We start from the raw sequence: 14895 nt of genomic DNA, 5'->3' as shown, positions 1-14895 counted from the left end.
CTGTCAAGCCTATCATTTATCAGTGGGCCTAAAGTGTCTGACAGCATATAGGTTGTGTTGGCGGATTGATTACACCGTTTTGTTTTGAACAGACATTTTTTAGCTGGCCTCTAAAGTTGTTCTCAATTAACAATACTTTTAATGATGGAATATTAGTACGCTATTGAGCTTGTCAAACTTTTGTATATTTTTAGATTTATTTTTTAGCGCACTGACTTTATTGTTTTGAAACTTTAGTATATGGTGTGTAAGGTATAGCCACAGCTGCTTTTCAAGCCCTGTCCAGCACATACTACTGGGGAGAGGAAAGGGAAAAAACGTAGCAGCATGGGGTAACAGAGTAAGCCCCATAATCCCTTTGCACCCGATGGTGCACTGTGTGCTGTTACTCTATTGGCTAAAATCTTGATATTAGCAGAAAACCTGTTGAGTTTGTGCCTTGCTTTCCACACTTTGTATACCTTCCTAGGACATTTTTGCAGCCTAGGACTGCAACCCAACTCTAAATCTAGGCCTAGCTGAAAATTGACAACAAACATTTAACATTCTGATAAACCAACTTACAATATATGGAATATCTTCCTTTCTACATGGGATTGCCCCTTTTTAATCAATGGTATGGACCACAAACTATATTTTGCTGCAGTCAAAACATTTTGCTAATAGCAAAAGAGTTAAAAACACTGATAAAATGTAACACACATTGTAGGAAAAAAAAAAAACAAGAAAAATGACCGCATTTAGACAGCTTCTGATAACATGACCTAGATTGTCGTTAGCTATATACATAATGAATAAATCTACATTTCCCTTTGAAGATATGTTTTCTCAAATCTAAGTTTTTACAGATTAAAGGCGACATACTCGTTTAAATGGCCGAGGAAGGTGAAGGGCGCTTTGTCTGAACTATCTTTTGTTTTGATCCCTTCATTTCGTCTTCATCTTCCTCATTTTCACTTTCGCAGACATGAACCACTACACTAGGGGTGGACTCTGTCCCTGCATGTAGTTCATACTTCTCTCCTACGGAGAAACGAAAGATGAATGCAGTAATACATTAATGGTCGACAACAAAAATAATGGTTACTATACACAGAGGACATGTGCAATTACAATGTAGCTGTCCAGTCCAAGAAACACTCCTCATACTGCAACACATCTGTATGCGAGACCTTGGTTGTTTCATGTTACTAAATGCAACACATGTCGCCATTTACACAGTTAAGTCATTATATGTCAGTTGTGTGTGTGTGTGCGCACAACACCCAAGAAGGTTGGTTGTGGATTTCACATGCACCAACCCATCCAATTCACACAAAAAAGAAAAAATGTATGTAAAATGTTTCCCCATTCATGCCCTTGGCTTACACAGTCCAGACAGACCACAGCTTTGGTCATTCAAGGATGGTCATTCTGCTACTACCAACCATTGGCAAGTCCAGCCAAAACTCCTATTTTAGGTTTTAGTACATGCTGGAGAAATACCCTGACAATTTCTTATGTTTAGCACATATTGTTGTTGAGATCTCAGAGTTTTTGTGACAAAAAAAAAAATAGGTTGTTCACTTTGCAATGGAAGTTCCCCCTTAGCTTAGTGAATCTGCTGAAAATTCACTTTGCCAAGAACACCTAATAACATGCAAGGAAAAGAAGAAAAAAAAAAAAAAAAAAAAAAAAAAAAAAGACAGTATTTTTGATTGCACATGATTGGATGAAGGAAGTCAGCAGAGCTTCACCTCGTGCACTAAGCGAAGTGCAAATTCCATTCCAAAGTGCAAATTCCATTACAAACTGAACAGTCTATTTATCTTCAGTAAATCTACCCCCATGGGTCCAGGTTTGCACACCTGCTGTGACCATTATAAAAGGGTCCCACTCTCCTTAACAGAATTAAAAAAAAATGTATTTAATGAAATGGGAAATGTTGGAACAAAAACACATAAAACTGTCATGTGGACAGGAGTGGAGTCAAAATGTGTACAGTACCTCTCAAGGTGTAAGTATCCAACATATAGGAGCGCAGGAACTGACTCAGCCCACCAGGCTCCCATAACTCTAATATCACTTATGGGTGGACAAACCCATGACTGGAAAACCAATGATTATGTATTAAGCCCAAGGTTACCAAACTAGTTCAGACAGCTCCGGAAGTAAATAGAGGAACCAGATGATATATTATGTATGTAATAAAGGGATTTAGTGAAGCCGTGTTCACATTCTTATCTTGTAAAAACAGAAGCAATATATTTTACAGGCGATATTCAAACAATTGTTGTTTATTTAGGGTGTATAGCAGGTGCAGGAAACTGCAATCTTATTTGTTTTACAACATATGTACACATAGTGTCTTTATCAACCATCCAATAAGCTTTATCAACTGATAAAGTGGCTATGATTTATTGTCAAGCATTAGTATTTAAAGCAAAACATTTGGGGATCAAAACATAATTTTACTCAACACTCTGAGAGGTCATGAGAATTTAAAGTAGAACTCCAGCCAACGTATATCTTCACTTTTGAAAGTGTGTGTGTGTGTGTTTTTTAGCACTCTAAATAGCAAATTCGAGGAAGCATTTTGATTCATCTGCTATAGATGCAAGCTAAATTAAAAGGATTGAGGTAAGCAAAGTTTGCTTTGTTTTGATTGGCGTTAATCTTTAAAATACACCTGTCAATCGTTAAAACCTGCTAAACTGCTAATGTGATGAAAATGCAGTCACCTAGCAATGCCTGCACAATGTACTCTAATCTGCAAGTCCCACGTAACTGTCCCAACCTCTCCCACACCTTCTTACTGGCCCATCACTGTCATGGATAACCTCATTGCCCAAAAGGAAAGTAGAAAAATATTAATCCCCCAAGGCCATTCTTGGATGTGTGAAACTAGAAACCAAAATAGGGACTGGGGTGTATGCATTTTATCTCTAATATTCTTGTGCAAATGACGTACCTGGGCCCAGCTTTGACACAGCACACAGAAGATCATAGTCGATTACTGGCGTTGGGTCTCCACTTTGCTTCCATCCTACCGGTGGAGATGATGGAGGGGAGATTAGAAACTGCTTCTCTGGCTTTGGAGGCAACAGAAAAGACTTCTCTCCTTCCTCATTAGACACCTGAGCCTGAAGGAAGGAAGGAAGGAAGAAGAAATGCTAAAAAACAACCAATAATAGGATTTTTTTAATTACTAAGCTTTTAAATCAATTTTTGCAAGTCAATTAATGCCCTTTTGGAGGACTAAATGAAATTTAGTAGTTAACAATAAGATTTGTATCTCATTTAAAAGAAGAATAATAGAGTTTTTTATGACATACACTCAACTTTGTTGTCATAACTTGGAAAGCCTCTCAGTACTGGGCTAGGGCATAATCTCCTTTTTCATAACCTCTGCATACTTGTTGAGAGGGATCGGCAGCATCATCAGGGAACAGCTGTAGGATTCCTGTTTTACACTGCTTCTCATCATTCATATATGATGGTCCCACAGAATAGCAATCTATCTTAACGCAAACCTGTGTTATACAATGCAAGGCATCGCAACAGGTTTGCTTCATTCCCTCCTCCCCAGCACCACATAGTTACCATTGGGCAATACCTTGGGGGGAAAAATACATTCAAAAAACAATACTTCCAGGTATGGAGGAGTGGACTCGGCCCCTGTGACAGCACTTGGTAATTGGACCAGTGCTGTCATATGGGGAAGCCCTGTATAAGCTTTGACTGGAGGGACTTGGAGTGGAGGGGGGAAAAAAAAGGAAAAAAGTGAGTATGTGCGGCTGGGAAGGGGACATTGAAGTGACCCTAAGATTTTGAAAGATAAGTTTACAGTTTGTCTTAGAAGATCACAAGCAAATATTTCAATGCTGCTTTCCTTTTGACAATATCAATGTATAGATTTCATCCAAATAAAATGTAACATGCAAACCCATCTGTAGACATTAAACATGCATACTTTTCCAATAAATTCACCAATCTGAACGGGATGTTGGCTGGCTTAATCAAGAACTCACTCACTCACTCACTCCTACTGAAAAAATACATAGAAGAGCGCAACAACCAGAGATAATGATTAGATGCGGAGCTGGGCTAAAAAATGTCAGCTGAAGAGTCACTGCAGTAAATGCAGTCACTGTTGGGAAATTCTGACAATATTGAATACAATATTGTCAGATATATAATCCAGGGACAGGGGAAGGGGTGGGGAAATTCCCCGATCCATGCTGTTTAGCAGAGATGAGAATCAAGCTCCGTGTTGCTGAATGAGAAAAAATGCAGAGTATATGGCCAACTTAAAGCCAATGTTTTGGATCAAGACTTGAAAGACTAGAACCTCTGTAAGGTATATACTACTGTCCGAGTACCAACTGGAAGATTCATTTGTCCTGGTGACCTTTGCAATGTGATGGAAATGCCAACATTTTACACTCATCACCAGAACAGGAGATAAGGGAAAATGGGGACACCTGTTCTAATGGTAATTGTCTAAGTCAGGGGCGGGCCACTCCAGCCCTCCAGCTGTGCTTTAACTACAAATCCTAAGATGCTTCTACCACTGGGATCTTGCAATGCCTCGTAGGACTTGTAGTTCCACAACAGCTGGAGGGCCGGGTGGCCCAATCCTGTTCTTAGAGATTTCCCCTCACATTTAAGAGATTTTCTCTCTCACTTTGTGTTCCGTCTCTGGGACGGGAAGTGAAGGGGAATCTCTTCAGATGGAACACAGACCACAAAAGCATAACCTAAAAGAGGAGTTAACCCATCAATGCTCTGCAAAAACTTTGATAGAGTAGAAGTATGCAAGAACTTGTTGTGCCATTAAATATACTTTAACTAAGCACCGGATGCCTTGCTGGGGCAAACCTCTATTTATATGCATATCTACTTCTTGTATATTAGCCTCTCATATGGCCTCACATATTAAAAATATTCTAAAGGTAAAGTGTCTGTGCTAATCAATAACCCATTACCATGGCAACACTTTTAGCTTAGGCTGAGTGACAACTGGGTATGACAGATATAGCCATTACGGTATTAAGTGACCCCAGAGCTACCATAAGAACATGGAAACATGACAAAATGGGTCTTTATGCTACTGTAAGAGAGGATTAACATCACCTCATTAAATTATATAGGTTAAACCAATATCTATTTTCTCCACCCTCTTCCTATGTAGTGTCCAGTATTTTAAGCTGCAAAATGACAAACGTATTTTAAGCCGTCAAAGCACTGCCACTGGTGATTTTCGTCACAAAAAGGCTGCTCTCTCGATATATGAAGCAGGAAAAACAGCATCCCAGCATGCACAGAGCAAGGATTTAGAAATGCTAAGGGAAACTTATGGTTAAGCCTACTAGACAAAGCCTTAATGGTTCTGAAAAGGAGCCATTGTTGGGTGTGACTTTCCAGCGCGTAAGCCACCAAAACAGATATGCTGTCATTACATAACATTAACAGTAACTTAATGGTGCTGTGAGGGTATAAGGCAAAGTATGGCAAAATATGTAATATCACACCCAAAAATTGTACTAGCCATGCATTTTCAAGTGCAAGAAAGATAGGAGATGAAGTGCAATTCAAATGAATGCATTAACTCACCTGGGGTGACAACTTCACTCATTACCCATGTGCTTCCATTTTGTTGTTCACCACCTGTACATGTACGGGCAGTGGAACTTAGTGGCAATATTTTAAATCATACATTAGTCAACAGATTTCATATACTGTGCATCTTTATGTGAGGATGTTGGGACACCAAAGTGAAAAAGACATTATGTCAATTTAGAGTTTTGCAAATCACACATAACACAAGCTGTCTAACTTCATACCATCTGTAGAGTGACTGTACTGAGATACAATGCTTACTATTCCTGGTGCTTCAGGGGGGTAAGCTTATTTCTGTAGTTTTTTCTGTTGCAGACCTTAAAGATTTTGTATTAACACCTTGCAGTGGGGCTTCACACTTAACTGCTTGTTTTGGTCTAGGGAGGAAAATAAAGTTAAGGACCGGTCTAAGAGTAAGCAGCTCAGGGGATTGGGCAAATATAATGTAATTTTTCTCCCGTGACAAATTAGTAGTTAACCCTTGTGTAACCCCACTGCAAGGGTTAATAAAAAGTTTGCACATAGTTCTTCTTCAATAAACCAACACCTGTCTTGCTTTGGAGTTTTACGGTTACATCTAACTGGTATAGAGGTTTAGTACCCACACCAAACTTCTGGATCATATAAGGGAAGAGCTACAATGATCAAACAAGAACTAAAATTAAACCCACATGCCAATGCAACCCTCATTATACAACATCTTTCATTCTGCCCTTTCAATACCCAAGCAGATATCGTTTTTTCACATAAGATTTAGATTATACGCCTTCCTTCCCTTCCTATTCCACCTCTACCCATTCCCTATTAACATGATTTACCTAACCATTTTAAAACGTATGCACCTTACGTATTTCAAAATCTACTTGACATATCAATGCGCCTTTAATGCATATAACTGAAACTCATTTCCAGACAAGATTATGGATGCTTGATTAGCAGAATTGAATGGACACTTGTATCTGGAAACAACTATTACTAGAATCCAAGATATACCTAATTTTGTATGCAAATTGTGTATATTACTGATCGCTTTACCTTCTGTAACATGCGATATGTGAATCATTGAATAATAATAATCATAATTAAATATTAAGTTGGCATTACCTTACTTGTTTCCATGACCTGTATGTAACCTACATATCTAAACAAATAACAAAAAAGTTGTAAAAGAGAAGGGTTATAATGTAATCCGACATATCAAAATGAATTGATATGTCTGATAACTAGTATGAATTGTGTGCATAATGAAGGTGCCAATCGACAGTTCTGGCTCAAATGGCTTGAATGCACAAGGTTTTGGCCAGTTAGATGTTTAATAGACCTAGCCATATACAAATGTTAACTTTCTATGGTCCAGACCAGCGGTGGCGAACCTATGGCACGCGTGCCAGAGTGGGCACGTGGGGCCCCCTCTGCTGGCACGCGAGCCCAGGTCCGCATTACCAAAGGGACGCAGCGATAGCGGTCCAAGTCCAATTAATATTGTTATACAGTAGTTCCCTCTCTCCCCCGCTGAACTGACAGCAGAGGAGAGGGGACTATTTTACCATTTTCGGCTGCCGCGGAGGAACACGGAGAGCTGCGGCAGCCGACAATTAGGTATTCAAAGCCTGTATTAATGAATAGAAAGCCTGCCGTGATTGGGCTCAGTGCTGAGTCAATCACGGCAGGCTTGTATTAATGAATAGAAAGCCTGCCGTGATTGACTCAGCGGAAGACGGAGGACACAGCGTGGATCGTGGACAAGGTAAGAGACTGTATTCCCGATTGTGGCTCGGGGTTACTGCTTATGGTACTGAAAATTAACCCCGAGCCACACTCGGGAATACCGCCATGGATGTTAGTGGGTGCATTTAAACATTATTTTGGGCTATACTCGTCTTATATGACGAGTATAGCCCAAAACCTATATTTTTTACACAAAAAGTGGGGGGTCGTCTTATACGCCGTCAAATACGGTAATAACTAATAGTAATTTCTGTCCCGGCTGCAGTATTAATCTACCCCAAGGATAATTTATTATTGCTGCGGGTAAGGGGGTGATTATTATTGCTGCATGGGGTTTTTTTTTTTAATTAACTCCTGCCTAAAAACAATTCTCCCCCAGGCAGCGATAATAATTGCCCCCCTTCCCCGCAGCAATAATAAATTATTATTGCTGCGGGGAAGACTAGGTTTCTAGTTATGCCTCTGCTGTGTAGTGCTGACTTTCATTATAATGTATTGCTGGGACTTGTAGTCCCGCATAGCTGGTGGTATTCTGCATTGCTGTATGATAATTATACAGCAATGCAGAATAGCCCCACAGAGAGCCCATATAAACCACCTGAAAGCCCTTATAGACCACCCGAGAGCCACACTGCCCCCCTGAGAGCCCGCACAGCCCCCCAGAGAGCCCAAACAGACCACCTGAGAGCCCACCTGAAAACCCTTATAGCCCCCCAGAGAGCCGCACAGCCCCCCAGAGAGCCACACAGCCCCCCAGAGAGCCACACAGCCCCCCAGAGAGCACATACATACCACCACAGAGCCCACCCAAAAGCCATAATAGACCATCTGAGAGCTGCACAGCTCCCCTGAGAGCCTGTACAGACCACCAGAAACCCCACAGAGCCCACTTGAGAGCCGCACAGCCCCCTGAGAGCCCGTACAGACCACCTCAGAACTGCAGAGCCCCCCTGAGAGTATTCAGGTCTAATTGAAGGGTTGGCACTTTGAGATACATAAGTTGGTTTAGTGATCCAGTTTGGGCACTCCGGCTCAAAAAGGTTTGCCATCACTGGTCCAGACATTCAGTGCCTAAGATGAACAGAATTTACAATGACCACAGGCATAACAGGTACACTCAACAATTCACCACATTTCCTATTCTTTTGGTACAATATCCAAGTGCATAATGATCCAGGGGAAGTTTTCCATACCTTATACATGCCAGCTATTCTGCTGGATTATTTGTATTTATATGCATAAAGTACCTTGAAAAACTATGCACCTACCAAGTTCTTCACACAACCAGGCTGAGTGCACTTATCACGCAACCAGCTTTTAAATCTCATGATTTGCTCATCTGTTAACAAAAGTATTTCTGCAAGACGCCATTATTACAATTAGACTTACATGTTGGCGTATTTAGATAAAGCCATTTAATGCTAGAACTAGAGTGCCTGGGTTTTTCAAAATGACATTTAAAAAAAAAATGCTTGCCTTTTCTATATTTGAATTTTTCATGTTCATGCAATCACTGGTGCGATAAAAGAAAAGGGTTGACCAGATTTTCAAACCTCTCAAAGTTCAGTATGCAATTTTATTCCAATTATGCTACTTTCCGATCTGCCAGGTTTACAACATACTAAATTTTCTGCACATCATTTTTCAGGAGCAGTGTGACACTTTAACTGCTTGCTGTCCGCCCGTTGTATATAAGCAGACGGACGGCTCGCTCTTGGATGCAGGTCGTCGTAAATAAACAGCTTTTTTTCCCCCTGCTTATATGCACTCCCCCAGGACAAGGTAAACATTTTTTACAACCAGCAACGGCTGTTACATACGAGCCTTTGGGTGGCTATCGAACCACCTGACTGTTTGTATGGTGCATGTGAGTGCGTGCCCCCTCCTCCTCCCGTCGGCTATCACAGGCTTCTCTCTGGGCCCAGGACCAGCATGCCGAGTCCGTGTACATTGATCAGAGGGAGATCAGCACATTTCCAGGGCAGAACCAGGACATGTTTAAAATTAGTACTTAAAAGGAGAACTATGGGGTTAGGGCTTTTCCACATAGTTCTCCTTAGGGTAACGGGAGGACACAAACTAGCGTCCTACCGTCACCCAAAGCTCAGTATACCGCGAGCTACAATTGTCAGGCCGAAACCGAAAATGTTTTTTATTTTAATATTTTATTTTTTTCATTTTTTGCACCCATGTTATATTCCACATTTTAGGCCTGAAAATTACTTTCTGAAAGCCAGGACCCTATAGAATACAATGGTGGCAGTTGCAAATTTTTATGTTGCACGATATTAACGCAACTACTTATCAAACCCCAAAATATTGTAAAACATTTACTTAAATTCCCCAAAACACAATAAAATACCCATTTTTAAACTAAAATATAAAAGATGAGGTTACGACGGTTAAATAGATACCCAACATGCCCAGGTTAAAAATTGTGTGTCCGTAAAACGGCGACAAACTTCAGTACCACAAAAAGTCCATAGACGACGCTTTAAAAGCCCCCACAGGTCATCAATTTAGAGATACCCAAAAATACTAGCCCTAGAATTATTGCTCTCACTCCGACGTGTGCTATGATAACCAACATGTGTAGCGCGTTCGACGTTTTCATATGTAGGCGCACCCGATGCGTGTTTACGTGGCGACGCGTTTGCATACTTTAAAAATGTTTTTAATGTTTGTTAATTATTTTTAGATTTATTTTAAAAACTGTTATTTTTATTTATTTTTTTACTTTACTTTTATTGCTATCACATTGTGGGATCCTACAAGCCCCCCATGTGATAACAGATGGTGGTGACAGGTACTCTTTAAGGTGATACTGGGGGTCCAAAAGACTTCAGGAGCCCAGCACTGACAGCTATGGGACAGGAAGTGATGCTATCTACATCGCTTCTGGTCCCATAGAACGGGGAGGGGATCGACGAACGGAGGTTCGTCCATCTCCTTCCTAACACCAGAGAAGCCAGTCCCGGGCCTGTAGGAGGGGCAACGGAGCTCGGGAAGCACGGCGGGGGGCACTTTACCAGGCCATAGAAGCGATCTGGCGACAGCGTGAAGGGGTTAAAAAACAAAACAAAAAACACACCACTACCACTTCATGTTTTGAATGTAGTCTATTTTCACACTATGGCATTTTGTCTGTGAGATTTTAAAACTGTTTGAATACTCAGATGAGGTTTCTCTTTTGCTTTTTTGGATGATACATATCACCTGAACAGGAAATGAGGTGAAAAAAGGGGATAGAAAAGGTATAAAACTATGACAGCACAGAGGCTTATTGGTTAGCACTTCTGTTTGCAACACTGGGGGTTCGAATCCTGGTCAGGACACCATCTACATGGAGTTTGCATGTTCTCCCTGTGCTTGCGTGGGTTTCCTCCGGGTACTCCAGTTTCAAGACATGTTGGTAGGTTAATTGGCTCTTGTCTAAATCAGCCCTGAATTTATGCATGTGAGATAGTGACCTTAGATTGTAAGCTCCTCGAGGCCAGGGAGTGATGTAAATGTGCAACTATGTAAAGCGCTGCATAAATTGTTGGCACTATATACTAAATACTCATAATAAATAAATTATAACAGGGGTTCTAAACCTTACACACTCTACATGAAATGTTTTATTGTTTTCTATCTTCTTGTTCTTTCTGACACTTATCAAATATAGAAGAAGGGAGGAGAAATCTCCCAAATGAGATCATAGCAATAAAAAAGGTGACAGATTCGAATCCTTCCCTACTCCATTTAAAATAATAAAAAAATAATTTGGCTGGAGTTGAGCTTTGATAACTAAATACCAAAAACAAAAACTGAAACAATGCGATGCATAAAGACCATTCATTAGGTAGAGTTCAGGACTGTAAAATAATGTAGTTGTACTTACAGAATCTTACATTCTGAATGATTCTTAGATTGTAACTATAATGTACAGTATCATAGGGTTGTCAAAAGACTGACAAACGAAGTACTGTAGTCCTAGTAATCAAATAGGAAGTCATTATTCAGAGGATGACATTGGATGACATACACTTATATTTTATAGCATTTGTCTAGGTCTCCTCCAAGTCTTATGTTGATATAAGCTGTATGCATTATGCTTTACCTGTGCAAAATATAACTTTAACTTCTTTCCATTAAACTCAGATTCATGCAACTCAATTCTCGCTCTTGCTGCAGCTTCTGGATTGCTGAAGTTTATCCTAACTCTTCTAAAGCTTTTGAACAGCTGGAAGGAGACCTGATCATCATAGATAGTGAAGAGAACTTTGAATCTTTCCTGGAAGGAAACAGAGAAACTGACAATTAAATGACAGCATAAAAAAACTAGTCTGACATGTCCTTTCCTTGCAATGGCCATGGAGTGAATATACAGTCTAAAAGACTAAAGGGCTGATGCATAAATATTCCGCCCAGCAAATAGCTGGCAGAATGTCGTTTGTATGGCATCCCTGTATGACTAGCCTGACAATTCCTTTCCTTGCAATGGCCATGGAGTGAATATACAGTCTAAAAGACTAAAGGGCTGATGCATAAATATTCCGCCCAGCAAATAGCTGGCAGAATGTCGTTTGTATGGCATCCCTCTTTGACTAGCCTGACAATTCCTTTCCTTGCAATGGCCATGGAGTGAATATACAGTCTAAGAGACTAAAGGGCTGATGCATAAATATTCCGCCCAGCAAATAGCTGGCAGAATGTCGTTTGTATGGCATCCCTGCCACTAGATGAAGCCGAGGAGAATAGAAAAATCCTCAACTCCATCTAGTAGCAGGAATACCATCTGACATTCCGCCTGCTATATTCTGGGTGGAACGTTTGCCCATCAGCTCCCATGTGTATGTACCTGCTTCCTTTGCTAAATAAAGTACATAGATCAGGGAAAGCACCTACTGCATAATAGGAGCAGTGTTTTATTGTTTTTTTTACTTATGTTCAGCACTAGGAGTGGCCATACTCAGAAGCAAATATTTGTGTGCTTCCCAATATGTCACTTAGAGATGCTGGTATGTCACGAACAGTAACTGACATGAAAAGCATGATACACCCTCTAAAAAGTATACCACGTGTATGTTATGCAAGATCAAGGGCAATGAGAAGAATTACAAATTTTGAATGTCTGCTATAGATGTAGGGAGGAGGGATTTGAAATCCCTCCTCCCTAGGGAAGTGTAATTTGCTGTACTTAGATTTTCCTGAAACCCTTTTGACCCAGCTCTTGTAATCGTCTCACTACCTCTCTCAACTCACTACCTCATGAGAGTAAATTATAGGCATCAGCAGCAATGTCCTTAAGTATGCTGCACTGAAAGTTTCATCTCTGTTGATAAACTGTAGATCTAAATGACTGAAAAGAGCTCCTATGATGATAGAATAGACAGAACTTATTACTTCGCGCTTAAAGATTTCAGGAAGTGCATCAATGGCCTATGTAAAAAATGTACAGAACAGACCCATCTGAGTCTTTAGTTAACCAAACGTTTTATTTTTTTCAACAAAACTAGTTTCACTTTAAAATTGATAAGAGTACAAAAGGTTTTATATTAGTTTTCTTTACATTCAAAACCCCCAAAAATGGGTCCTACATACCTTCTGCTCATCTACCTCAAAGACAGACTCGTGAACGCTACATGCAAACAGAGATGTCGGAAGGTCACTAAAATCCATTAGTTCTTCCAGGTCATCATCATTTTCACCAAAGATCATCTCTTCCTCCTCCTCTTCTTGGTCACTGCTGTATATATCTGAACTTTCATTCCACGATTTCACGGTGTCTCTCAGCATTGTTTCTGCTTGTTAACTCCTTAGATTCTCCTTGTGGTCAAAATAATCTGTAGAACACTTGCAATTAATACACATTAATTCCAACCTGATAAATTAAATATACATGCAGACCACAAACCATAAACTAGGTCAGAGGTTCTTAACTTTTTTATGATTACAGACCCCCAATGGATTGCCCAATAAGTCCTCCTAACCACTACGGCAGACTGTCAAAATCATCACCAGTCCTATACTGGTTATACTTTACATATGGATTGCCAGGGAACGAACCGCTAAAAGAAACAAGTCATTGTACAAGTCATTCTGATTTGAGAAAGCTGGTTGGATGATCAGTGAAACGTCTTCAAGAAAAATACAGCAAGTCCAGTTGCCTTGACTTAGTTTTTACAGCTACACCATGACCTGGATGAATGAAAACCTTCACAGACAGCTAAAAGAAACCCATAAGGATTTGATCATATTTATTTTGTTTAAAAACAAGTTAGCAACAAGTTGACAACTAGTGAGATGTTTGCTGTTTTTGTCCAATCAAACATGGAATCACGATATAATTACTGGCAAGGTTATTCCCATGTCATATGACACATCAAGTCGATTTCTCCACATAGTCTTTAGGATTAATAATGCAGAAAAACTTGTTTCATTTTTATTAATTAAAGATCCATTCCCATACCCCTGGTTTTCAAACCCTCAAGGGGCATAGAGAACCCCGATTACATATGGTTATAGTGAAATTATTGCACTTCATTGGAAAAAAAAATATGTCCCTATATGCCAGCAGTTCTCAACCTGTGGGTCGGGACCCCTTCGGGGGTCGAATGACAATTTGGCAGGGGTCGCCGGGAGTCTCCCACTATTAGATAGCAGCTCCCGGCCGCCTGGGAGAGAAACACTTTTTTCCCGGAAAGGTTTAATCTGCTCGATCGAGCAGAGTAAACCTTTCGCTGCGATCGTTTTTTTTTTTATTTCTGACATCGGAGCCCCAGCCGCCATAAGTCAGAAAAAAATAAATAAATCAGCATTGGAATGCATTGCTAGATTCCTATTGGCTATTTCACTTTGCAATAGCAAACTAGCTATTGCACCCGCCCACTGCTGCTGTCAATCAGCAGAGGGGGACCTGCAGTTCTCCATCAGGTCCCCATCTAGTGATTATTATCATCATTATTATTAATAAGAAAAGCTGACACCCTCGGCTTGTGTTATATGGTTTTCCATTTTAGCTGTTACAACAGTGGTTCTCAACCTGTGGGGGGGTCGCTGTGCGATTTCTGCTGTGCTAGGCGAGAGTCCTCGTCAGCCCTCTCCTAGCGCAGCAGTGTCAGTTCTCCCGCCACACCGCCAGCTGTCGCTGCAGCAGCCGCGTCAACCCTAAATTTTACCGTTGGGGGTCACCACAACTTGGCAAATGTTACCAAGGGGTCCCGGCCCTAGAAAGGTTGAGAACCACTGCTATATGCCATATTATAGCAATATACACTGAGTGGCCAGAGTATTATGACCACCTGACATTTGTAGGCAAATTAGCTATAATTTCATGCTAAAGTTGCTAGAGGGCCAGACCATTATAAATAGGGAAGCAGGTTGTTTACCACGACAGAAGTGATTTTTTTTTCTGAAGATACGGGTAAACAACGCAATTTAACAGCCTTTAAACGTGGGATGATTGTTGGCGCTCAAGCCATGGAGCGAGTATCAACAAAACAGCAGAATTCGTTAAATGTTCAAGAGCAGCTGTTGTTAAAGTGTTTAAAGACTGGACTGTCAGCCGAAAATCTAGGCCTG

General features: G+C 40.5%; 1 protein-coding gene across 1 annotated transcript in view; it reads right to left on the bottom strand.

Annotated features, from left to right (window-relative positions):
- Positions 1-480: 480 nt before the first annotated feature.
- The window catches only part of RCAN3 (RCAN family member 3), a 20941-nt gene continuing 6526 nt past the window's right edge, over positions 481-14895 (bottom strand). Inside the window, exons 2-5 of the mRNA XM_018569205.1 lie at positions 12916-13157; positions 11432-11605; positions 2951-3122; positions 481-1023 (exon numbers count right to left, since the gene is read on the bottom strand). Of these exons, the coding sequence (XP_018424707.1) occupies positions 869-1023; positions 2951-3122; positions 11432-11605; positions 12916-13110 (696 nt within the window). The 5' untranslated portion in view covers positions 13111-13157 and the 3' untranslated portion in view covers positions 481-868. The remainder of the gene's footprint in view (positions 1024-2950; positions 3123-11431; positions 11606-12915; positions 13158-14895) is intronic.

This window comes from Nanorana parkeri, unplaced genomic scaffold (assembly GCF_000935625.1).
Source record: "Nanorana parkeri isolate BGI_ZX_2015 unplaced genomic scaffold, ASM93562v1 scaffold1303, whole genome shotgun sequence".
NCBI classification, from domain to species: domain Eukaryota; kingdom Metazoa; phylum Chordata; class Amphibia; order Anura; family Dicroglossidae; genus Nanorana; species Nanorana parkeri.
Note: the sequence above shows the minus strand (reverse complement) of the source record. Positions and strands in the feature narration are given on the sequence as shown.